The sequence below is a fragment of the Cherax quadricarinatus genome, chromosome 47, assembly GCF_038502225.1.
Source record: "Cherax quadricarinatus isolate ZL_2023a chromosome 47, ASM3850222v1, whole genome shotgun sequence".
NCBI classification, from domain to species: domain Eukaryota; kingdom Metazoa; phylum Arthropoda; class Malacostraca; order Decapoda; family Parastacidae; genus Cherax; species Cherax quadricarinatus.
This window is the reverse complement of record NC_091338.1, coordinates 12,854,239-12,882,200: the sequence shown is the minus strand read 5'-3', so window position 1 is coordinate 12,882,200 and position 27,962 is coordinate 12,854,239. Positions and strand designations below refer to the sequence as shown.

The following is a 27,962-nucleotide window of genomic DNA, read 5'->3' as shown; positions in this document are numbered from 1 at the left end:
GTCTTGCCAGTGGGGTGCTTTACACTACAATTATAAAAGTGCAACAGTAACACCCTTCCTTCAGAGCGCAGACACTGCACTTCCCATCTCCAGGACTGAAGTCCGGCCTGCAGGTTTCCCCAAATCCCTTCATGAATATTTCTTTGCTCACACACCAATAGCACATCAAATATTAAAAAGCACTTGTCTCCATTCACTCCTATCAGATACTCTCACGCATGCTTGACGAAGTCCAAGCCCCTCGCACACAAAACCTCCTCTACCCCCTCCCTCCAACCTTTCCTCGGCCGACCCCTACCCCGCCTTCCCTCCACTACAGATTTATACACTCGAAGTCATTTTGTTTCATTTCATTCTCTCTACATGTCCGAACCACCTCAGCAACCCCTCCTCAGCCCTCTGGATAATAGTTTTGGTAATCCCTCACCTCCTCCAAATTTCCACACTAAGAATTATCTGTATTATATGCACACCACACATTGCTCTCAGACATGACATCTCCATTGCCTCCAGCCTTCTCCTCATTGCAACATTCACCACCCATGCTTCACACCTATATAATAGTGTTGGTATAACTATACTCTCATACATTCCCCTCTTTGCTTCTACATACACCCATCTGCTGACACATCCACTCCTAAATATCTGAATACATTCACCTACTCCATACTCTCTCCCTCCCATCTGATATCCAATCTTTCATCACCTAATCTTTTTGTTATCCTCATCACCTTACTCTTTCCTATATTCACTTTTAATTTTCTTCTTTTACATTTTTTTTTTTTTCAACAAGTCGGCCGTCTCCCACCGAGGCAGGGTGACCCAAAAAAGAAAGAAAATCCCCAAAAAGAAAATACTTTCATCATCATTCAACACTTTCACCACACTCGCACATTATCACTGTTTTTGCAGAGGTGCTCAGAATACAACAGTCTAGAAGCATACACATATAAAGATACACAACATATCCCTCCAAACTGCCAATATCCCAAACCCCTCCTTTAAAGTGCAGGCATTGTACTTCCCATTTCCAGGACTCAAGTCCGACTATATGAAAATAACCGGTTTCCCTGAATCCCTTCACTAAATATTACCCTGCTCACACTCCAACAGATCGTCAGGTCCCAAGTACCATTCGTCTCCATTCACTCCTATCTAACACGCTCACGCACGCTTGCTGGAAGTCCAAGCCCCTTGCCCACAAAACCTCCTTTACCCCCTCTCTCCAACCCTTTCGAGGACGACCCCTACCCCGCCTTCCTTCCCCTATAGATTTATATGCTTTCCATATCATTCTACTTTGATCCATTCTCTCTAAATGACCAAATTCATCCACCAACCTCTGCAAACTTCTCTTCACCTCTTGCCAAGACCCTTACAACCCCATCTATAAATATATTGAACAACCACAGTGACATCACTGTGAAATAATATTTCCCATAAGAAATAATATAAATACAATTAATCCATTCCAGACACCCAAAAATATTAACAAAAATACATTTTGTGGAGAATAACTATAGTTTTACATACGGAAAACATTGAGAAATAAATATAAATGACTAATGAAATGGATAAATGAATATTTACCATCACTTTTACGTTTGTAGAAGACTCTTGTTTGAGTATGGAAGATGGAGAGGAGGGGAGAGGGAGGAGAGGTTATTGTTTGGAGAGGCAATCTCCCTCCATAAGGACTTCAGGTATCAAAGCCCTGTCCGGGGTTACTTCCCTTCTTTGTCTTTTACTGGCACTAGGACCAGCTTGAGTCACTGGATCCCTGTTGCACATAAAATCTGTCCAGAGAGGCCTGTTTCTGGCGTCCCTTTAAGATTTGCCTAAAATGGGACACGGCATTGTCATTGAATATGTTTCTGACATGGCTTCCAATAGCTTTGCTAGGGTGATATTTCTCCACAAAACTTTGCACCTCACTCCACTTTACACAAATGTCCTTAACCCTTTCAGGGTCGGCAGGCCCTCTCCTAAACTTGTTCTCAGGGTCGGAAATTTTTCGAAAAAAAAAAAAAATCTTATGAAATGATAGAGAATATTTTCCCGATCATAATGACACCAAAAGTATGAAATTTGATGGAAAACTTACGGAATTATGCTCTCACGAACTTAGCGGTCTCGACGATGTTTACGCATCTGCGATTTCGCCCACTTTGAGCCCTATTATCGGTCAATTCCAATGTACCAGTCGACAAAAATCATACCTATTTCATTAGAACTCCATTTTGTCTATCGAATGAATACAAGAAACCACCCATTTACCGATTTCAACTAACCAATAACGTGGTCAGAAATTGGCAATTTTGCCAATTTCACACAAATTTCAAAAGATGCCAATTTCCAAATAGGGTCAAGAATAAACAAGACAGACATTCCTGGCACTAAAATAACATTTCTTCTGTTGATTACTCACGTCCCCAGGCCTCTGCTACATTTCTTTTGTTTTCCACTTTGAATTTTTATTCTCACAAAGAATAGAAGATTTATGTTATGCAGACTACTGCATTTGTGTAGAAATGGTATAAATAATATCAGCACACTTGTGAAAGAATATTAGACTCACCAGTTGTCGTGTATTGGACGCATGGCATGATTTGTTTACCTTTGAACTTTGGCAAAAATCGAACATTTCTGCTATTTTGAGCTCAATTTCAAGGTACTTTTCATTGTGAAACCAATCAAAATCATCTCAATTTCCATAATATGTCTTCCATTCTATAAAATGAGACCAGGAAAACTAGAATACACCCATAAATAGCATACGAAAATACACTGCAGAGTTGCTGTTTTAAACCAAAAACACGGTTGGAGTTTTTTTTCTCATTATGCACAGTGTACTGCAGGATTTTTTTTATACTGTGCACACTGACCACATAGGCCCATTCTTTCATATGTAGGCCTACCAGCTTTCTCTCGCTAGATTTGAAGGCACTAGAATTTATGCGTACTAGTACGGCACCAACCCTGGTGTGCAAGCCGTACTGGTATGGCACCAACCCTGAAAGGGTTAATTGCTGAAGAAGGCACATTCTCCCCCTTCTCTTCCTCCTTCTCTGAAGTAATTTCCTCAGCTAAGGTCTGTTGATGTTCCAGATGAAGGTCTTGCAGCTCTTCAGTGGTTAGCTCTTCCCTGTGGTCGTCCACCAACTCTTCCACATCCTGGCCACTAACCTCCAACCCCATGGACTTCCCCAAAGACATGATAGATTCCACAACAGGCATAGGGTTGTCAGGATCAGCCTCAAACCCTTCAAAATCTTTCTGGAGGACACATTCTAGCCACAATTTTCTCCAAGAAGAGTTAATCGTCCTGGAAGTCACTCCTTGCCAAGCCTTATCTATAAGGCTTATGCAATTGAGGATATTGAAGTGATTCCTCCAGAACTCTCTTAGGGTTAATTCAGTGTCCTAGGTCACTTCAAAGCACCTTTGAAACATTGTTTTGGTGTAGAGTTTTTTGAAGTTTGAAATGACCTGCTGGTCCATGGGCTGGATGAGAGGAGTGGTATTAAGGGGCAAGAACTTCACTGTGATGAAACTGAACTCCCCCAACAATTGGTCTTCCAAGTCTGGAGGACGAGCAGGAGCATTGTCCATTACCAGGAGGCACTTGAGTGGCAATTTATTTTCCAGGAGGTATTTCTCCACACTCGGGCCAAACACCTCATTGACCCACTCACTGAAAATTTGCCTTGTGACCCCATGCCTTAATGTTAGCCTTCCACATCACACAGAGTTTACTCTTGATGACATTGTTTTTCTTGAACACTGAGATTTTCAGAGTGGTACACCAGTGAAGGCTTCACTTGAAATCCCCACTAGCATTACCACAGAACAAAAGGGTTAGCCTATCCATCATAGGCTTGTGTCCTGGCACTGCTTTTTCCTCTTTTGGAATTTTTTTCCAAAAGAGGCCTGTTTCGTCAGAATTGAAGACTTGTTGGGGGAGGAATCCTTCAACCTCTACGTACTCCTTGAATTCATCAACGAATTCTTCAGACCCATGTTTGTCCAAATTTGCAGCCTTGCCATGCCTTACCACACTGTGTATGCCACTTTGCTTCTTGAATCTGTTGAACCAGCCTTAAATTCATTAACAGCAGCACTCATTCCAGGCATTTTCTTTCCACAACACTATCTCTTGCTAACTGTTTTTGGGTAATCCACACCAGCAACAACTTCTCAACATCTTTGAGTGTTTGCGATCTCTGTTTTGTTAGCACATTTACCCCTTTTGCAACATCAGATTCCTTGATTTCTTTTTTCTTCGCCAGGATGGAACTGATCGTTGATTTGGACTTCCCATACATCTTGGTGAGCTCGGTCACACATACACCACTTTCGTATTTTTCTACTAGTTCTTTCTTGAATTCTATCGTGTTTCTCACCTTCTTTACCAAAGGGCTGGCACTCGGAATTTTCTTTTGCCCCATGGTGGCTTAATTAGCAGTTGCGAGCACAAAAAACAATGGATTATTACAAAATGTTTTGGATGAATGCACGGAGTAATGCTCATTTAATGAGTAAGAAAGGCAGACTGAATCACGAACATATGTGCGGGCAAGTGGACACATCTGGCACGGACGATTTCTGAGCGAATGTATGAAAATGGGAAAATTTTGCCGAAAAAGTGGTCGAAAACTGGATTGTATGATAACCTGACCGGACGAAAACCGGAGTTCCACTGTATTAGTAATATGTTGAGAATCCTCATTTACTGATCAAGAAATATGAAAATAGTATAGATATATTTTTTTTAACATGTTGGTCATTTCCCACAGAGGCAGGGTGACCCAAAAATGTAAGAAAAAACTTTCATCATTGTTCAACACATTCACCATCCTTCATACGTAATCACTGTCTTTGCTGAGGCACTTAGATATGACAGTTTAGATGTCACTCCAAACAGCGAATATCCCAAACCCCTCCTCTAAAGTGCAGGCATTGTACTTCCCACCTCCAGGACTCAAGTCCTGCTAACTAGTTTTCCTGAATCCCATCACAAAATAATACCCTGCTCACACTCCAACAGCTTGTCAGGCTCCAAAATTCATTTGTCTACATTCACTCCTAACATGCTCACATATGCTTGCTGGAAGTCCAAGCCTCTCACCCACAAAACCTCCTTTACCCCATCCCTCCAATCTTTCCTAGGATGACCCCCTACCCTGCCTTCCTTCCACTACAGATTTATATGCTCTCCAAGTTCTTCTACTTTGTTCCATTCTCTCTTAAATGACCAAACCACCTCAACAACCCCTCTTCAGCCTTCTGACATTTGCTTTTAGTATCTCCACACTTCCTCCTAATTTCCACACTACAAATTCTCTACATAATATTTACACCACATATTGCCCTTAGACACGACATTTCTACTTCCTTCAGCCTTCTCCTTTCTGCAGCATTTACAACCCATGCTTCACACCCACATAACAGTGTTGGTACCATTATACTGTCGTACATTCCCTTCTTTGCCTCTGTGGATAACATTTTTTTGTCTCCACAGATACCTCAACGCACCACTCCCATTTTTCCTTTGTCAATTCTGTGCTTAACCTTGTCCTTCATAAACCCATCTACTGACAAGTCAACTCCCAAATATCTGAACATATTCAATTCTTCTATACTCCCTCCCCCCAATGTGATATCCAATTTTCCTTTACCTAAATCGTTGATACCCTCATCACCTACTCTTATCTATGTTCACTTTCAAGTTTCTTCCTTTACACACTCAAACTCGTTCAGTTACCCTTGCAACTTCTCTTTAGAATCTCCCAAATGCACAGTATCATCAGCAAAAAGAAGCTGTGTAAACTCCCATTTTGTATTTGATTCTCCATAATTTAATCCCACCCCTCTCCCCAACACCCTAGCATTTACAGTGTTCCATTGTCTCGAAATGACCAAACCACCTCAACAATTCCTCTTCGGCCCTCTTAGTAACTCCACACCTCCTCCCAATTTCCACACTCCGAATTCTCTGCATAACATTTACAGCACACATTGCCCTTACACAGGACATCTCCACTTCAGCCACCTCTTCACTGCAGCATTTACAGCCCAAGCATCACACCCATATAAGAGTGTTGGTGCCACTATACTTTCGTACATTCCCTTCTTTGCTTTCATGGATAACGTTTTTTGTCTCCACAGATACCTCAACACACCACTCACCTTTTTTCCTTCATCATTTCTATGGCTAACCTCATCCTTCATAAACCCATCCACTGAGAAGTCAACTTCCAAACATCTGAAAACATTCACACCTAAATACAGTGGACCCTCAACCAATGATATCAATCCGTTCCAGAGAGCGTGTCGTTAGTTGAATTTATCGTTAGTCGAATTAATTTTCCCCATAAGAAATAATGGAAATGCAATTACAGTGGTCCCTCGTTGTTCGTAATTAATCCGTTCCTGGAGCCGTTACTATAAACGAAATTTACGATTTACGAATCAATTTTCCCCATAAGAAATAATGTAAATACAATTAATCCGTTCCTGACACCCAGAAGTATTAAAACAAAAAAATTTTTAACATGAAATATACATGTAGTACATAAACAATACAATGGGAAATGATGAATGAAACATTAACAGCATAACACTTACCTTTATTGGAGATTCTTCTTAGTGTATGGGAGACTGGAGGAGGAGAGAGAGTGGATTGTTTATAGTTTGGAAGGGGAATCCCCTTCCATCAACACCTCAGGTACCAATTGCTTTTCTGGGGTTGCTTCTCTTCTCTGTTTCTTAATGCCACTAGGACCACCTTGAGAGTCACTGGAGTCCTGTCTCACAAAATAACTGTGGAGAGAGATCTGTTTCTGGCATCTCTTTAACACTTCGCTAAAATGGCCCAAGACTTTGTCACTGTACATGTTGCCAACCTGGCTTGCAACAACCTTGTTAGGGTGATGTTTCTCCATAAAGCTTTCCATCTTACCCCACATAGTAAAAATCTCTTTAATTTTTGAAGAAGGCACCTTCTTCCATCTCTCTTCCTCCTCCTCTGCAGCAAGATTCTGAGCTGCGATGTGTTGCTCTTCCTGCTGAAGTTCTTGCAGCTCCTCAGTGGTGAGCTCTTCATTGTGGTCTTCCACCAATTCTTCCACATCCTCCAAACTCACATCCAACCCCATGGAACTCCCCAGTGCCACAATTGATTTTACAACAGACATAGGCTCATTAGGGTCAGTCCCAAATCCTTCAAAATCCCTCTTGTCGACACAATCTGGCCACAATTTTCTCCAGGCAGAGTTCAAAGTCCTGGTAGTCACTCCCTCCCAAGCCATACCTATAAGGGTTATGCAGTGGAGGATGCTGAAGTGTTCTCTCCAAAATTCCCTTAGGGTCAAGTGAGTGTCTGTGGTCACAGTCAAGCACCTGTGAAACATTGCTTTTGTGTAGAGTTTTTTAAAGTTTGCAATAACCTGCTGGTCCATGGGTTGGAGGAGAGGAGTGGTATTCGAGGGCAAGAACTTTACTGTGATGAACCCAAACTCCTCGAAAATTAGGTCATCCAAGTTTGGAGGATGAGCAGGTGCATTGTCCATTACTAGCAGGCACTTGAGATCCAATTTCTTTTCCAGGAGATACTCCTTCACACTAGGGCCAAACACTTCATTAAACCACTGGACGAAAATTTCCCTCGTGACCCATGCCTTACTATTAGATTTCCAAAACACACACAATTTACTCTTCATAACATTGTTTTTCCTGAACACACTGGGATTTTCAGAATGGTACACTAGTAATGGCTTCACTTTGAAATCCCCACTAGCATTAGCACAGAACATTAGCATCAGCCTGTTTTTCATAGGCTTGTGTCCTGGCATTGCCTTTTCCTCTTGTGTAATGAAGGTCCTCTTTGGCATTTTCTTCCAAAAGAGGCCTGTTTCGTCACAATTGAACACTTGTTCAGGTTTCAGTCCTTCAGCCTCTATGTACTCCTGGAATTCATGCACATATTTTTCAGCCGCCTTGTGGTCCGAACTGGCAGCCTCACCATGCCTTACCACACTGTGTATGCCAGTACGGTTCTTAAATCTCTCAAACCAGCCTTTGCTGGCCTTAAATTCACTCACTTCACCACTATTTGCAGGCAATTTCTTTACCAAATCTTCATGCAACTGCCTAGCCTTTTCACAAATAAACGAAGTCATAAGAGTATCTCCTGCTAATTGTTTCTCATTTATCCACACCAATAATAACTTCTCAACCTCTTCCAGTACTGGTGATCTCATTTTTGTCAGCATAGTTACTCCCTTTGCAACAACAGCATCCTTTATTTCATTTTTCTTGGCCACTATGGAACATGAGGTTGTGTAGGGTTTCTTATACATCCTGGACAGTTCGGCCACACTTGTACCACTTTCATATTGTTCAATGATGGTTTTCTTAAATTCAATTGTATTTCTCACCTTCTTTACCACAGGCTTGGCACTAGGAGCTTTCTTTGGAGCCATGGTAGCTTATTTAGTACTTGCAAGCAATAAAATAAATGGAATATTATGAAATATTTCGCTGGAGCACGTGAGGGGACCTTCGCTCACTGGTAAACAATGCCAGACTTGCTGCTGCCCTGGCTCACGCCGTGGGTACGCGTCCCGGACGAACTACGACTCGCGAGTCAACCTATGAAAAGCGAGTCCATGTTTATACGAAAATACCCCTATGATTGGCGAATTTTACGATTGCCGGGAACTACGAAAAGCGGGGAACCACTGTAATTCATTCCAGACGCCCAAAAGTATGAAATTTTTTTTTTCACTTGAAATATAAATTTTCCTACACAGAAAAAGAAGGATACATGCACAATAAATACTGTACTAAATGAAGAATAAGTGACACTTACCTTTATTGAAGATGTAGTGTTGAGTGATGAGATGGGAGGAGGGGAGATGGAGGTGTATTATTTTTTGGAAGGGGAATCGCCTTCCATAAGGACTTTAGGTACCAAGTCCTTTTCTGGGGTTACTTCCCTTCTTTTTTTAATGCCACTGGGAACAACTTAAGAGTCACTGGACCTCTGTCGCACCAAAAATCTTTCCATAGAGCACTGTACCTCGTGTTCCTTTAAGAATTTCCTAAAATGGGCCACAACATTGTCATTGTAAAAGTCACCAGCATGGCTTGCAATAGCTGTGTCAGGGTGATTTTCATCCACTTTGCACAAATTTCCTTAATCTTTGAAGAAGGCAACTTCCTCCATTTCTCTATCCCCTCCTCTCTGAAGCAATTTCCTCAGATGTGTCCTCATGCTGTTGCAGATGCTCTTGCAGCTCATCAGTGGTTAGTTCTTCATTGTCGTCCTCCACCAACTCTTCCACATCCTCCCCACTAACCTCCAACCCCATGGACTTCCCCAATGCCACAATAGATTCCACAACTGGCATAAGCTTCTCAGGGTTAGCCCAAAACCCTTCAAAATTCTTCTTTATTACACATTGTGGCCACAGTTAACTCCAAGCAGAGTTCAAGGTCCTGTTAGTCACTCCCTTCCAAGCCTTACCTATAAGGCTTATGCAATTGAGGATTCTAAAGAGATCTTTCCAAAAGTCTCTTAGGGTCAATTGAGTGTCTGAGGTCACTTCAAAGCACTTTTGAAACTGCTTTGGTGTACAGTTTTTTGAAATTTGAAATGACCTGCTGGTCCATGGGCTGGAGGAGAGGAGTGGTATTAGGAGGCAAGAATTTCACTTTGATAAAACTCAAGTCCCCCGAAATTCGCTCTGGCAACTCTGAAGGATGAGCAGGAGCATTGTCTAATACCAGGAGGCACTTAAGGTCCAATTTATTTTCCAGGAGGTAATTTTTCACAGTGGGGCCAAACACATGATAAAACCAATCATAGAAAATGTCCCTAGTGACCCATGCCTTACTGTTTGCCCTCCACATCACACACAAATTAGCCTTGACGACATTGCTTTTCTTGAACACTCTGGGAGTTTCAGAGTGATACACGAGTAGAAGCTTCACTTTGCAATCCCCACTAGCATTACTACACAACATTAAAGTAACCCTCTCCTTCATAGGCTTGTGTCCTGGGAGTGCTTTTACCTCCTGTGTAATGTAGGTCCTGTTTGGCATTTTCTTCCAAAACAGGCCTGTTTCATCACAATTAAACACTTGTTGAGGTAGTTTTTCAGTGTCTGTGTACTCCTTGAATTCCTGCACATATTTTTCAACCGCTTTATGGTCCATACTGGCAGCCTCACCATGCCATACCGCACTGTGTATGCCACTACGATTCTTAAATCTCTCAAACCAACCTTTGCTGGCCTTAAATTCACTCACATTGCCACTAGTTGCAGGCCTTTTTTTAATTAAATTGTCATGCAACTGCCTTGTCTTTTCACATATGATTGATCGAGAGATACTATCTCCTGACATCTGTTTTTCATTTATCCACACCAATAACAGTCTCTCAACATCTTCGAGTACTTACGATCTGTGTTTTGAAAACATACTTGCACCTTTAGCAACAACAGCTTCCTTGAAGCTGTTGTTGTTTTGGGCAAACAACAGCTTCCTTGAAGCTGTTGTTTGCCCGAAATGCCTCGGCATGATAGTGGCTATCTTTGTACTTAGCAAATCAAAATTGTAATTACACATTGTAACCTTTACAAAGAAATAAACTTTATTTGTTTATTTATTTGATTGCCTTTCTGTTGGCCAAGATAGTAGCGATGGTTGATTGGGGTTTATTATACAACCTTGCCAGCTTGGAGAGACGCACTCCAGTTTCATACTTTGTAATTACAGTGGACCCCCGCATATTGATTACCTCCGAATGCGACCAATTATGTAAGTGTATTTATGTAAGTGCGTTTGTACGTGTATGTTTGGGGGTCTGAAATGGACTAATCTACTTCACAGTATTCCTTATGGGAACAAATTCGGTCAGTACTGGCACCTGAACATACTTCTGGAGTGAAAAAATATCGTTAACCGGGGGTCCACTGTATCTTGTTCCTCATTTCAATTGTAATTCTCACCCTTTTTACCACAGGGTTGGCACTAGAAGCTTTCTTTGGGCCCATGGTGGCTTATTTAGCAGTTACAAGCACTAAAAACACTGGAATAATACAAAATGTACCGAATGTATGCGTGGAAGTGACCACACTGGCTTGTAAACATTGGCACACTAACTGAAGGCAGAGCAGCTAAGGCTCACTCAGGCCACACGGCCACGTGGACGCGTTCGGGATGAATGATGTTAGTCGAGTTTTTCATCATTGGTCGGGCCAAAAATTTTATGCTGAAATGCTTTGTTAGTTGATTTTATCATTGGATGATGCCTTTGTTGGTTGAGACTCCACTGTATGTAACATAATTTACTTAGGAAAACCCATGTAAACAAACATCTTGATGTATTTCCATGTCTTGAGGAATATTACATCTTGAAATAATTGTAATATAAGTGTTCCTTGTATACACCTACCATCCAACTTACAACCGAGCTTGGTTTCGACTAACCGGTCATAAGTCATAATGGACATTAGTCAAACCTTACTACTGAATATTAGCATCACATTATGTAATAATTTTATTTTATTGTTTTATTTTGGTATTTCATTTTTTACTTTACTTTTTATGCTGTTAGTACTGTATTTTATACTGTAAGGTTTAGGAGAAACACTGTGTACAACACAAACAGTTGTTTATTTCCCAGAACACTTGCATACAAAACATTGTCGTAAGGCGAGTGGTCATATGTCGAGCAGGTCATAAGTCGGATGTTTACCACTGAATATTTCATTGCTTAGTTAATCTTAAGTTAATTTTAAGCCTGCCCATAATACTCTGCATACAAGGGGCTTTGGCATGTTACAGTTAACCACTGTATTTCTTTGTACTTCTGTGTATCATGTTCAAATTAATAAATAAATAAAATAAATAAATTAAATAAGTAGGTGTATATTGTTAGACGACCAAAGTAAAAAAAAAAAAATACAATTATTCCCACCAATTTATACCTTATGTACAAAAACACCTTGAAAAACATCTAATATCATAAGAAGCTAGTGTACATAGTGTTAACCCTTTCAGGGTCTGTCCCGTAGATCTAAGGCTTTACGTTCAGGGTCCAAACCGTAGATCTACGTCATGAGCTCAGCTCCCTCTGACAAACTGTGAGTGGTACATTTGGGCCTAGATATGAGAGAATACATCTATGTGGTATGTGTGCACCACATAAAACAAATCCTGCAGCACACTGTGTATAATGAGAGAAAAAAAACTGAGACCATGATTTTCAATTAAAACAGCGAATTTGCAGTGTTTTTTCGTATGTTTTTTATAGTTGTATTTGCGATTTCTTGGTCTCATTTGATAGAATGGAAGACATATTACAGGAATAGAGATGATTTTGATTGGTTTTAGCAGTGGAAATGGCTTGAAACTGAGCTCAAAGTAGCGGAAATGTTAAATTTTTGCCGATGTTCAAGAGTAAACAAACAACCTCACACGTCTAATACACGCCAGCTGGTGGGTCTAATATACATTCACAAATATGGTGATGATATTTATGCAATTATTACAATATTGCATAACAGTAAATCTTCTATTTTTTGGTGTGAATAAAAATTCATTATGTGAATAAAAAATCATAATGGAATTTATTTGTAAAGCCTCAAAATGTAACTAATGAACAGAGGAAATGTTAGTTTAGTGCCAGGAATAGCTACATTGTTTATTCTGGACCCTATTTTGAAATTGGAATATTTTGAACTTTGTGTTAAATTGGCCAAATTACCAATTTCCGATCACTTCATTTTGTAGTTGAAACAGTTGACTTGGGGATTTCTTGTGCTCAGTCGATAGAATGGAAGTAATACTAGTGAAATAGCTAAGAATTTGGTCAACTGGAATAATGTAATTGGCCTAAAATGGAAGTCAAAGTCGGCAAAATTGCCGATTCGTAAATATCGCTGACACATCAAAATTCGCGTGAGCATAATTTCGTCAATTTTCAATCAAAGTTCATACTTTTTGTTTTATTACCTTCACAAAAAGATTCTCTATCATTTCATAAGAAAAAATAACATTTTTTTTTTTTTTTAAATTCTTGGACACTGGGGCACCACTTCAGATTTTGGCCTTGGACCCTGAAGGAGTTAACTTTTAAACTGTCCAAACGTAGATCTACGTTCACTCGCGTAGCGCTTCGAATATTTTGAAAAAAAAAATTATTTTTTGTAAAAGAGCTAATTTTTCTACTTTTTTTTTTTTTTTTTTTTCAACAAGTCGGCCGTCTTCCACCGAGGCAGGGTGACCCAAAAAAGAAAGAAAATCCCCAAAAAGAAAATACTTTCATCATCATTCAACACTTTCACCACACTCGCACATTATCACTGTTTTTGCAGAGGTGCTCAGAATACAACAGTCTAGAAGCATACACATATAAAGATACACAACATATCCCTCCAAACTGCCAATATCCCAAGCCCCTCCTTTAAAGTGCATTCATTGTACTTCCCATTTCCAGGACTCAAGTCCGACTATATGAAAATAACAGGTTTCCCTGAATCCCTTCACTAAATATTACCCTGCTCACACTCCAACAGATCGTCAGGTCCCAAGTACCATTCGTCTCCATTCACTCCTATCTAACACGCTCACGCACGCTTGCTGGAAGTCCAAGCCCCTTGCCCACAAAACCTCCTTTACCCCCTCTCTCCAACCCTTTCGAGGACGACCCCTACCCCGCCTTCCTTCCCCTATAGATTTATATGCTTTCCATGTCATTCTACTTTGATCCATTCTCTCTAAATGACCAAACCACCTCAACAACCCCTCTTCTGCCCTCTGACTAATACTTTTATTAACTCCACACCTTTTCCTAATTTTCACACTCCGAATTTTCTGCATAATATTTACACCACACATTGCCCTTAAACAGAACATCTCCACTGCCTCCAACCGTCTCCTCGCTGCTGCATTTACCACCCAAGCTTCACACCCATATAAGAGTGTTGGTACTACTATACTTTCATACATTCCCTTCTTTGCCTCCATAGATAACGTTTTTTGACTCCACATATACCTCAACGCACCACTCACCTTTTTTCCCTCATCAATTCTATGATTAACCTCATCCTTCATAAATCCATCCGCCGACACGTCAACTCCCAAGTATCTGAAAACATTCACTTCTTCCATACTCCTCCTCCCCAATTTGATATCCAATTTTTCTTTATCTAAATCATTTGACACCCTCATCACCTTACTCTTTTCTATGTTCACTTTCAACTTTCTACCTTTACACACATTCCCAAACTCATCCACTAACCTTTGCAATTTTTCTTTAGAATCTCCCATAAGCACAGTATCATCAGCAAAAAGTAACTGTGTCAATTCCCATTTTGAATTTGATTCCCCAAAATTTAATCCCACCCCTCTCCCGAACACCCTAGCATTTACTTCCTTTACAACCCCATCTATAAATATATTAAACAACCATGGTGACATTACACATCCCTGTCTATGACCCACTTTTACCGGGAAGTAGTCTCCCTCTCTTCTACATACCCTAACCTGAGCCTCACTATCCTCATAAAAGCTCTTTACAGCATTTAATAACTTACCACCTATTCCATATACTTGCAACATCTGCCACATTGCTCCTCTATCCACTCTATCATATGCCTTTTCTAAATCCATAAATGCAATAAAAACTTCCCTACCTTTATCTAAATACTGTTCACATATATGCTTCAATGTAAACACTTGATCTACACATCCCCTACCCACTCTGAAACCTCCTTGCTCATCCGCAATACTACATTCTGTCTTACCTCTAATTCTTTCAATTATAACCCTACCGTACACTTTTCCTGGTATACTCAGTAAGCTTATTCCTCTATAATTTTTACAGTTTCTTTTGTCCCCTTTCCCTTTATATAAAGGGACTATACATGCTCTCCGCCAATCCCTAGGTACCTTCCCCTCTTTCATACATTTATTAAACAAGAGTACCAACCACTCCAACACTATATCCCCCCCTGCTTTTAACGCTTTCAGGGTCCAAGGCCCAAATCTGGAGTCACGCACCAGTGTCCAAGAATTTTCAAAAAAAAAATTTGTTATTTTTTCTTATGAAATCGTAGAGAATCTTTTTGTGAAGGTAATAAAACAAAAAGTACGAAATTTGGTGGAAAATTGACGAAATTATGCTCTCGCGAATTTTGATGTGTCAGCGATATTTACGAATCGGCGATTTTGCTGACTTTGACTCCCATTGAGAGTCACTGGAGTCCTGTCTCGCAAAATAACTGTGGAGAGAGATCTGTTTCTGGCATCTCTTTAACACTTCCCTAAAATGGCCCAAGACTTTGTCACTGTACATGTTGCCAACATGGCTTGCAACAACCTTGTCAGGGTGATGTTTCTCCATAAAGCTTTCCATCTTACCCCACATAGCAAAAATCTCTTTAATTTCTGAAGAAGGCACCTGGAGTTTACCTTCCATCTCTCTTCCTCCTCCTCTGCAGCAAGATTCTGAGCTGCGATCTGTTGCTGTTCTTAAATTCAATCATATTTCTCACCTTCTTTACCACAGGCTTGGCACTAGGAGCTTTCTTTGGAGCCATGGTAGCTTATTTAGTACTTGCAAGCACTAAAATGAGTGGAATATTATGAAATATTTCGTAGGAGCACGTGAGGGGACCTTCGCTCACTGGTAAACAATGCCAGACTGGCTGGGTAGGGAGGCCGCCCCGGCTCACACTGTGCGTACGCGTCCCGGACGAACTACTATTCGCAAGTCAACCTATGATTAGCGAGCCCATGTTTATACGAAAATATCCTATGATTTCCAAAATCTATGATTCCCGAGAACTACGAGAAGCGAGGGACCACTGTATTAATAGGTCCCAGCAATGTTTTAGACACGCTAGAGTATACCTTGAAGCATGGTGTTATGACAAGTGTCAGTAAACTGCTGACAGGCAGTGACACTTGATGAAGGTGCATTCAGGGAACCCTCGCCTTATTTGTTTTCACTGTTACACAGAAACATGTCTGTCTGTATGTCTTTCTAGCTCTGCTTATCTGTCTTTCTGTCTGCCTGTGTGTGCCTGGAGTATATATGAAACTTCTTGAAGAATGGTGTGATGACAAGTGTCAGTAAACTGCTGACAGCCCAGTGACACTTGATAAATGTGCACTGCTCCAGGGAACCCTCGCTTTATTTGTTTTCATTGTTACACACAAATATGTCTGTCTGTCTGTCTATCTATCTATCTATTTATCTTTCCATCTATCTATCTGTCTGTCTGTCTAGCCCTGCTTATCTGTCTGCCTGTGTGTGTGTGTCTTTCTGTCTGCTTGTCTCTGTCTCAGGGAGCGGCTCGTAAAACTGTTGGTTTATGAGCCATTCCCTGATTCCTGAGCAAGTGAAAATGCATATTGCATCAAGGTTATTTTTGTCTTATATCTACAAGCACAGTGTAGCACTTTGCCTGGAATTTTTTGGGTTATCCTAGGTAATTTACACTATGTATAATAACTGTAGTTATGTGTACACATGAGAGAGAGACAGAGATATAGACAGACAGAGATATAGACAGATAGAGAGACAGCCAAAGCCAGCCAGCCAGCCAGCCTGCTGAATACATAAGAACATAAGAAAGAAGGAACACTGCAGCAGGCCTACTGGCCCATGCAGGGCAGGTCCATGTCACCTCCCGGCTTAGACCAATGACCCACCTAGTCAGGTCACATCCACTGAAGGAAGGAGCACAACATCAGACCTAGTAGCACAAGCTAATCAGGTCCAACTCACACCCACTCATGTGTTTATCTACTCTATTTTTACTTTCCTCTTAAAAGGGGAGTGTAAATGCGACATGACATTAGTGAATCCCTGGTGTTTGCCATGCTATTTGTTCTAGCTGGCGCTCAATTGAACTGGTGCTCCCACAAGGTACTAAGTGGTCCCAGATTTGTTTATAATGCTCACATTGAGTGTTAAGACCCATTCTCTCGTGTCTAGGCAACTCAGGCCTGTTGTCTCAGTTTTGAAGGAATGAAAAATAAAACATTGATCTGCGTTCAGAGCGCTACGCACACAAACATATATCTACGTTTGGGCAGTTTAAGGGTTAAATATTTAAAACAATAAAAAAATGAAAACATGTAATTTGGCATCAGTAAATTGTAAAATATAAATATAACTGGAGCATTTACGCTGCTGTTACTAACATGTGATCCAGTGGCGCCTCGTCCATAGGAGCTGCAGAGCTGCAATCCCCCCAGATGCTTACCGCTAGACGTATGACTTCATCAACCTTATGCTAAAATAATTTGCAATTGACAAATATATTACAGGAAAAACCTGTTGTATGTTGCTTTCAGTGTATTTATAAGCAAATTTTTATTTTTTTGTTGAAATCAGATAAAAAATTATTAAAAACAGAAGCTTGATGTGGTACGATAGTAGAGGCCTTACTGGCATTACGAGCTGCCACTGGTGTGATCATATTTTTGCCAACTTAAAAACACCATAAAATCATTGATTTTTATCACATTCCACTCATTTTAATCTTATTAGATTAAAAGCAATGCACTTTTTTTTTTTTGCCACAGGAAATTTAATTTCAGGGCATGCCACAGTTAATGAGTTATAAGTAAGGTTTGTAAATCAGTAGGTTGTGAGACCTGTTGGATCATATAATACTATAATGTGAGGATATTTACAAAAGTAAAGCAAATGTAATGTACCTCATCCAAAGTGAGATGGCTGTGAAACTTTGCTATTTCTTTTTAATGTTATGTATAGTGTTGTTTTCTCAAAGAAGTAGTGACAGTATAAATCTAAGCACTTCATTATTGGTAAAATTTACTGAGAAAGACTACAGTATTTTCTTGTTTAAACTTTCAGTATTCAAAATCGCCTAGAACTACGTAAGCAGCTGAAGTGTAAAAACTTCAAGTGGTACATGGACAATGTATACCCTGAATTGAAGGTCCCAGATGTAGGACATGCTACTTTTGGGGTATTCAAGCAGGGTCTCAAGTGCATGGACACATTGGGCCACCGTGCAGAAGGAACAATAGGCCTCTATGCATGCCATGGCACTGGAGGAAACCAGGTATGATGACGATATCAATAAATGTTAAACTTCTAGTATGTTAGTCTTTGTTAAAGCTCCCATTTTGTAAGATATCATGATTTCCCCCTTATCAGTTTTAATAGTGAGGAGACATTCAGACATAACCTAAGGTGGTATGAAGTGCAACCAGTCCTTTCACGGCATCTTCCTCACTTAGTGACTAAGTGTGGAAGGTGCTCTATCAAAGTGCACACAGCAGTCTCTCACCTGCTTTATACACTAGGTAGAAAGTACATCACATAAGATGCCTCAAATGAAATATTATACTGTATGATTTATTAATTCCATCCTAACAAACATCTTGCACTTAGTCTGGTTGTTTGCTACATCATGTTCTTTCTCTGTGCATAAGGTAGACAACCACATTTTATCATTCACTCACCATAGCTGGCCATCTAATAAGCACTAGAGAAAAATTAAAACAGTAGTGATAATTTTTATACTCTTTTTTTCCTAATGTAGTTCTCAAGAAAGACTAAATATGTGAACTCTCATTATTATAGTCTTGGTATATAAGTATATGGTAATCTTACCATATATTAGTAAGTAATATTGATAGAAATAAGGGTAAATAGGTTCAAAGAATTTCCTTAATATTTATATTATTTTATCAAATATACAGCACAGCACGTTTTACCACATTTCTTTTCAGGAGTGGTCAGTTACTCGAGACAAATTGATTAAACACAGTGAACTGTGTCTCTCCCTACCAGAGCCTAGACCTGGCACTGCCCTTATTCTGGCACCTTGCCAAAACAGTGACTTACAGGTAGGTATAAATATGACATTGTTAGCATTGTTAATAATTAGATAAGAACGTAAGAAAGGAGGAACACTGCAGGAGGCCTGTTGGCCCATACTAGGCAGGTCCTTTACAATTCATCCCACTAACAAAACATTTGCAGAGAATTCGTAGTTTGGAAGTTAGGAGGAGGTGCGGGATTACCAAAACTGTTGTCCAGAGGGCTGAGGAAGGGTTGTTGAGGTGGTTCGGACATGTAGAGAGAATGGAGCGAAACAGAATAACTTCAAGAGTGTATCAGTCTGTAGTGGAAGGAAGGCGGGGTAGGGGTCAGCCTAGGAAAGGTTGGAGGGAGGGGGTAAAGGAGGTTTTGTGTGCGAGGAGCTTGGACTTCCAGCAGGCATGCGTGAGCGTGTTTGATAGGAGTGAATGGAGACAAATGGTTTTTAATACTTGACGTGCTGTTGGAGTGTGAGCAAAGTAACATTTATGAAGGGATTCAGGGAAACCGGCAGGCCGGACTTGAGTCCTGGAGATGGGAAGTACAGTGCCTGCACTCTGAAGGAGGGGTGTTAATGTTGCAGTTTAAAAACTGTAGTGTAAAGCACCCTTCTGGCAAGACAGTGATGGAGTGAATGATGGTGAAAGTTTTTCTTTTTCGGGCCACCCTGCCTTGGTGGGAATCGGCCAGTGTGATAATAAAAAAAAAAAAAAAACAACATTTGCCCAACCCAACTTTCAATGCTACCCAAGAAATAAGCTCTGATGTGAAAGTCCCACTCAAATCCAACCCCTCCCACTCATGTACTTATCCAACCTAAATTTGAAACTACCCAAAGTCCCAGCCTCAATAACCCAACTAGGTAGACTGTTCCACTCATCAACTACCCTATTTCCAAACCAATACTTTCCTATGTCCTTTCTAAATCTAAACTTATCTAATTTAAATCCATTACTGCGGGTTCTCTCTTGGAGAGACATCCTCAAGACCTTATTAATATCCCCTTTATTAATACCTATCTTCCACTTATACACTTCGATCAGGTCTCCCCTCATTCTTCGTCTAACAAGTGAATGTAACTTAAGAGTCTTCAATCTTTCTTCATAAGGAAGATTTCTAATGCTATGTATTAATTTAGTCATCCTACGCTGAATGTTTTCTAACGAATTTATGTCCATTCTGTAATATGGAGACCAGAATTGAGCTGCATAATCTAGGTGAGGCCTTACTAATGATGTATAAAGCTGCAGTATGACCTCTGGACTTCTGTTGCTTACACTTCTTGATATAAATCCCAGTAATCTATTTGCCTTATTACGTACGCTTAGGCATTGCCGTCTTGGTTTAAGGTTGCTGCTCACCATAACACCCAAGTCCTTTTCGCAATCTGTATGGCTAAGTTCTACATCATTTAACTTATAAGTACTAGGGTTATGGGCACTCCCAAGCTAACCTTGCATTTATCTACACTGAACTGCATCTGCCACTTTTCTGACCAAGAGTAGAGTTTGTCTAAATCCTCCTGAAGTTCCCTAACATATACGTTTGAATCAATTATCCTACCTATCTTTGTGTCATCGGCGAATTTGCTCATATCACTAGTAACACCCTCATCAAGATCATTGATATATATTATAAACAACAACGGGCCCAAGACTGATACCTGTGGAACGCCACTTGTTACAGATCCCCACTCGGATTTAACCCCATTTATGGACACACTCTGCTTCCTGTCTGTGAGCCATGACTCGACCCACGAGAGCACTTTTCCCCCAATGCCATGAGCTGCCACTTTCTTTAACAGTCTTTGGTGCGGAACTCTATCAAAAGCCTTACTAAAATCTAAGTAAATAATATCAAATTCTTTATCATGGTCAACAGCCTCAAAAGCTTTACTGAAGAAAGTTAATAAATTAGACAAGACCGGCCTCTTGTGAATCCATGCTGAGTATCATTAATCAAGCTATGCTTATCGAGATGGCTTCTTATAATCTCAGCTATAATTGACTCTAGTAATTTGCCTACAATTGAGGTCAGGCTTATTGGGCGGTAATTTGACAGTAACGACTTGTTCCCTGTTTTAAAAATAGGAATTACATTAGCCATCTTCCACATATCAGACACTACACCTGTTTGAAGAGATAAATTAAAAATATTAGTTAATGGTTCACAGAGTTCCATTTTGCATTCCTTAAGAACCCTTAAAAAAACCTCATCAGGATGCACAATATCATTCTTATAGTAGTATCAGAGTATACTTAGGTAAAGTGTTAAGCCTCTATTGGTCATTCAGCACAAGGAATGTTAGGGGCTTGATCCTTCATATGGTAAATGTGAGACAGTGGTGCTACTTAGATGTTTAGATAGTATAGTACTGTAGAATAATGGCTAGTACATTTTTTAAAATGCAGTATACAGTTAATTTCTGGAATGTGGGTAATCTGGCAGATGCCAATATTCTAACATTTGTTTTTGCCAAAAGCAGGTGTAAATATGATTTAATAAGAGCACAGTAAAATACATTGTTAACAGAATTTTATGTTGTGTAAGTTGAGAATTAAGACAAAGTTTGTATCTCTACTGAATACAGCAGAAAGAGAATGTGGGAATGGGTAAAGGAGGTTTTGTGGGAGGGGGTAAAGGAGGTTTTGTGGGCGAGGGGCCTAGACTTCCAGCAAGCGTGTGTGAGCATGTTAGATAGGAGTGAATGGAGACGAATGGTATTTGGGACCTGACGATCTGTTGGAGTGTGAGCAGGGTAATATTTAGTTTAGGGATTCAGGGAAACCAGTTATTTTTATATAGCCGGACTTGAGTCCTGGAAATGGGAAGTACAATGCCTGCACTCTAAAGGAGGGGTTCGGGATACAGTGGACCCCCGCATACCGTTGGCCTTGCATAACGTTATATCCGCATACCGCTACATTTTATCACCAAGATTTTGCCTCGCATACCGCTAAAAAACCCGCTCAACGCTGTTCGTCCGAGACGCGTCTAATGTGCGCCCTTAGCCAGCCTCACATGTTCCGCCGGTGGCATTGTTTACCAGCCAGCCTCCGCGGTAACATCCAAGCATACAATCGGAACATTTCGTATTATTACAGTGTTTTTGGTGATTTTATCTGCAAAATAAGTGACCATGGGCCCCAAGAAAGCTTCTAGTGCCAACCCTACAGCAATAAGGGTGAGAATTACTATAGAGATGAAGAAAAAGATCATTGATAAGTATGAAAGTGGAGTGCGTGTCTCCGAGCTGGCCAGGTTGTATAATAAACCCCAATCAACCATCGCTACTATTGGTGGTACAGCTGCTGCTGCTGCTGTACCACCGTCAGCTGCTGCTGCTGCTGTAGTACCGTCTGCTGCTGCTGTAGCATCATCTGCTGCTGCTGTAGCATCGTCTGCTGCTGCTGTAGCACTGTCAGCTGCTGCTGCTGCTGCTGCTGCTGTACCACCGTCAGCTGCTGCTGCTGCTGTAGTACCGTCTGCTGCTGCTGTAGCATCGTCTACTGCTGCTGTAGCATCGTCTGCTGCTGCTGTAGCACTGTCAGCTGCTGCTGCTGCACCACCATCAGCTGCTGCTGCTGCTGTAGCATCGTCTGCTGCTGCTGTAGCACTGTCAGCTGCCGCTGCTGCTGCTGTAGCACCATTGTTGGTGTGGCTTATTGAGAATACCAAGAAACAATTAACCCCAGAGGATTTGCCACCCAGGATAACCCAAAAAAGTCAGTGTCATCGAAGACTGTCTAACTTATTTCCATTGGGGTCCTTAATCTTGTCTCCCAGGATGCAACCCACACCAGTCAACTAACACCCAGGTGCATGTACTACTCTACTATTGTGCATGTATCCTTCTCTTTGTGTGTAGGAAAATGTATATTTCATGTGGTAAAATTTTTTTTTCATACATTTGGGTGTCTTGCACAGATTAATTTGATTTCCATTATTTCTTATGGGGAAAATTCATTCGCATAACGATAATTTCGCATAACAATGAGCTCTCTTGCACAGATTAATATCGCAATGCGGGGTTTCACTGTATTGGCAGTTTGGAAGGATATGTTGCGTATCTTTATAGGTATATGCTTCGAAGCTGTTGTGTTCTGAGCACCTCTGCAAAAACAGTGATTATGTGTGAGTGAGGTGAAAGTGTTGAATGATGATGAAAGTATTTTCTTTTTGGGGATTTTCTTTCTTTTTTGGGTCACCCTGCCTCGCTGGGAGACGGCCGACTTGTTAAAAAAAAAAAAATTGTGAAGAGTCCTAGGTAGTAGGTTGGTAGACAGCAACTGCCCAGGGAGGTACTACTGTCCTGCCAAGTGAAAGTAAAATGAAAGCCTGTAATTGTTTTACATGATGGTAGGATTGCTGGTGTTTTTTGTCTCATAAACATGCAAGATTTCAGGTACGTCTTGCTACTACTATTTACACTTAGGTCACACTACACATGCATGTACAAGCATATATATACACACACCCCTCTGGGTTTTCTTTTATTTTCTTACTAGTTCTTGTTTATTTCCTCTTATCTCCATGGGGAAGTAGAACAGAATTCTTCCTCCGTAAGCCATGCATATCATAAGAGGCGACTAAAATGCCAGGAGCAAGGGTCTGGTAACCCCTTCTCCTGTATGCATTACTTTAGTTAAAAAGAAAAACTTTTGTTTTTCTGTTTGGGTCACCCTGCTTCAGTGGGATGTGGCCGGTTTGTTGAAAGAAAGATTTGTGAAGGGTATAGGAGAGTATAGGCAGTGGGGTAGAAGATGTATGGGGTAAGTTTAAGAATATAGTGTTAGAGTGTTCAGCAGAAATTTGTGGTTATAGGAAAGTGGGTGTGGGAGGAAAGAGGAGCGATTGGTAGAATGATAATGTAAAGAGAGTAGTAAGAGAGAAAAAGTTAGCATATGAGAGGTTTTTACAAAGTAGAAGTGATGCAAGGAGGGAGGAGTATATGGAGAGAAAAGAGAGGTTAAGAGAGTGGTGAAGCAATGTAAAAAGAGAGCAAATGAGAGGGTGGGTGAGATGTTATCAACAAATTTTGTTGAAAATAAGAAAAAGTTTTGGAGTGAGATTAATAAGTTGAGGAAGCCTAGGGAACAAATGGATTTAACAGTTAAAATTAGGAAAGGAGAGCTATTAAATGGAGAGTTAGAGGTATCGGGAAGATGGAGGGAATATTTTGAGGAATTGTTAAATGTTGATGAAGATAGGGAAGCTGTGATTTCATGTATAGGGCAAGGAAGAATAACATCTTGTAGGGGGGAGGAAGAGCCAGTTGTGAGTGTTGGGGAAGTTTGTGAGGCAGTGGGTAGAATGAAAAGGGGTAGGGCAACTGGGATTGATGGAATAAAGATAGAAATGTAAAAGGCAGGTGGGGATATAGTTTTGGAGTGGTTAGTGTTTTTATTTAATAAATGTATGGAAGAGGGTAAGGTGCCTAGGGATTGGCAGAGAGCGAGTATGCATAGTTCCTTTGTATAAAGGTAAAGGGGACCAAAGAGAGTGTAAAAATTATAAGGGAATAAGTCTGTTGAGTATACCTGGTAGAGTGTATGGTAGAGTTATTATTGAAAGAATTAAGAGTTAAGACAGAGAGCAGGATAGCAGATGAACAAGGAGGCTTTAGGAAGGGTAGATGTGTGTAGACCAAGTGTTTGCAGTGAAACATATAGGTGAACAGTATTTAACCCTTTCAGGGTCCAGAGGCCAAATTTCAAAGTGCACACCAGGGTCCAAGAATTTTCAAAACAATTTTTTTTTATTTTTTCTTATGAAATGGTAGAGAATATTTTTCTGAAGGTAATAAAACAAAAAGTACGAAATTTGATGGAAAATTGACGAAATTATGCACTTGCGAATTTTTGTGTCAGCGATATTTACGAATCGGCAACTTTGCCGACTTTGACTCCCATTTTAGGCCAATTACATTATTCCAGTCGACCAAATTCTTAGCTATTTCACTAGTATTACTTCTATTCTATCGATTGAGCACAATAAATCGCCAAGTCAACTGTTTCAATTATAAAATAAAGTGATCGGAAATTGGTAATTTGACCAATTTAACACAAAGTTCAAAATATTCCAATTTCAAAATAGGGTCCAGAATAAACAATGTAGGTATTCCTGGCACTAAACTAACATTTCCTCTGTTCATTAGATATGTTTTGAGGCTTTACAAATTAATTCCATTTTGATTTTTTGTTCACATAATGAATTTTTTATTCAAACCAAAAAAATAGAAGATTTACTGTTACGCAATATTGTAATACTTGTATAAATATCATCACCACATTTGTGAATGTATATTAGACCCACCATCTGGCGTGTATTAGACGTGTGAGGTCGTTTGTTTACTCTTGAACATCGGCAAAAATTTAACATTTCTGTTACTTTGAGCTCAGTTTCAAGCCATTTCCACTGCTAAAACCAATGAAAATCATCTCTAATTCTGTAATATGTCCTCTATTCTATCAAATGAGACCAAGAAATCGCAAATACAACTATAAAAAACGTATGAAAAAACACTCCAAAGTCGCTGTTTTAATCGAAAATCACGGTCTCAGTTTTTTTCTCTCATAATACACTGTGTGCTGCAGGATTTGTTTTATGTGGTGCACACATACCACATAGATGTATTCTCTCATATCTAGGCCCAAATTTACCACTCGCAGCTTATCAGAGTGAGCTGAGCTCGTGACGTAAAGCCATAGATCTACGGCATGGACCCTGAAAGGATTAAATAAGGGTAAAGAGGTATTTGTGGCATTTATGGATTTGGAAAAGGCATATGATAGGGTGGATAGGGGGGCAGTGTGGCAGGTGTATGGAATAGTAGGTAGGTTATTGAAAGCGGTGAAAAGTTTTTACAAGGATAGTGAGGCTCAGGTTAGAGTATGGAGGCAAGAGGGAGATTATTTCCCAGTAAAAGTAGGCCTTAGACAGGGATGTGTGATGTCACCATGGTTGTTCAATATATTTATAGATGGAGTTGTGAGAGAAGTGAATGCTCGGATGTTAGCAAGAGGTGTGGGGTTAAAAGATAAAAAATCTAACACAGAGTGGGAGTTGTCACAGTTGCTCTTTGCTGATGATGCTGTGCTTTTGGGGGATTCTGAAGAGAAGTTGGTTGATGAGTTTGGTAGGGTATGTAAAAGAAGGAAATTAAAAGTGAATATAAGAAAGAGTAAGGTGATGAGGCTAACAAAAAAAATTAGGTAATGGAAGATTGGACATCAGATTGGAGGGAGAGTGTGTGGAGGAGGTGAATGTGTTCAGATATTTGGGAGTGGATGTGTCAGCAGATGGGTCTATGAAGGATGAGGGTGTATCATTAACATAAAAATAAAGATCAGCCTCATGGGCATCCAACACTAAGACTATGCCACCAACATAAACATTAGACAATACTGGGCCAGGAACAGAGCCCTGAGAAGCACCATAGGGCAAAGGAGATGGCCCAGATACAAAATAATTTACTACTATTTAATATGACCAACCAGAAAGACAAATTCAGACAATGCAGTATCTATAAAGCAACAGCCAGAAAGATTACTTATCAGTATTCAGTGATCAGTGGCATCAAATACAACAAACAGGTCCAACAAAATTAACAGTGACAGGTTTGTTTGGTGTCAAGTTATTATGGAAAACATTATGAAGAAGAAAAAATGAGAATAGATAAACTTGAAGGTTACAGAATAAATGATACAAGTGGACATAAATGAGAGTAAGGTGATAAGGTTATCAAATGAATTAGGTAAAGAAGAATTAGATATCACATTGGAGGGAGGTAGTATGGAAGATGTGAATTATTTTTTTTTTATTAACACATTGGCCAATCCCCACCAAGGCAGGGTGGCCCGAAAAAGAAAAGCTTTAATCATCATTCACTCCATCACTGTCTTGCCAGAGGGGTGCTCTACACTACAGTTATAAAACTGCAACATTAATACCTCTCCTTCAAAGTGCAGACACTGTACTTCCCATCTCCAGGACTCAAGTCCGGCCTGCCAGTTTCCCTGAATCCCATCATAAATGTTACTTTGCTCACACTTCAACAGCACATCAAGTATTAAAAACCACTTGTCTTCATTCATTCCTATCAAAAACGCTCACGCATGCTTGCTGGAAGTCCAAGCCCTCCGCACACAAAACCTCCTTTACCTCCTCCCTCCAACCTTTCCTCGGCCGACCCCTACCCCGCCTTCCCTCCACTACAAAAGATATGAATGTATTCAACTATTTGGGAGTAGATTTATCAGCAGATGCATTTATGAAGGATGAGGTTAACCATAGAATTGATGAAGGAAAAAAGGTGAGTGGTGCATTGAGGTGTCTGTGGAGACAAAAAACATTATCCATGGAGCCAAAGATGGGAATGTACAAGCGTATATAGTGGTACCGACACTCTTATGTGAGTGTGAAGCATGGGTTGTTAATGCTGCAGTGAGGTAATATTTTGTGAAGGGATTAAGGAAATCCAGTTAGCCGGACTTGAGTCCTAGCTCAGTGCTTCTCATGAATATAATAATATTGCTGAACCTGACTGAAACTTATTAATCTTAAGTTAATATTAAGTTTGCCCGAAATGCTCTGCATACAAGGGGCTTTTGGCATGTACACTCAACTATTATATTCTTTTGTACAACCATGTATCATGTCAAAATAAATTTATTATTATTATTATTGTTAATAAGAAATTGCAATGATACGATTGCAAACAAACCAATGTACGGGCGGGGATTGAACTCGTGGTGAGTGAGTCGTAAAACTCCAGACCGATGCATTAACTACTGGGCCAGCTGGCTACAATAAGATTCATCCAACTAGGTATATTTATACACTATAGGAAGGTTAGCATAGGCACCACTGTGACCACAAATACAAGTTTTTACAGATGAATCTCCCACCAGTGTGGTTGTGATGAACTCTAGCTCAAGTCCCCTCAAAGGTGTTGTCATGACTCAAGAAATTGTAATGAAACAATTGCAAACAAACCACAGTATGGGCGGGGATCGAACTCGTGAGGTGATTGAGCTAAATTTCCCTGATGAGCTGAGGAAGTTTGATATTTTGGGGTGACTAG

At 40.2% G+C, this 27,962-nt stretch overlaps 1 protein-coding gene across 2 annotated transcripts in view; it reads left to right on the top strand.

The window, feature by feature from the left end:
- Pgant2 (polypeptide N-acetylgalactosaminyltransferase 2) overlaps positions 1–27,962 on the top strand; it is a 411,072-nt gene that overhangs the window by 370,838 nt on the left and 12,272 nt on the right. For both annotated transcript variants that reach the window (XM_070094694.1, XM_070094695.1), the window contains 2 exons: positions 17,903–18,113; positions 18,787–18,903. In XM_070094694.1, the coding sequence (XP_069950795.1) occupies positions 17,903–18,113; positions 18,787–18,903 (328 nt within the window). The remainder of the gene's footprint in view (positions 1–17,902; positions 18,114–18,786; positions 18,904–27,962) is intronic.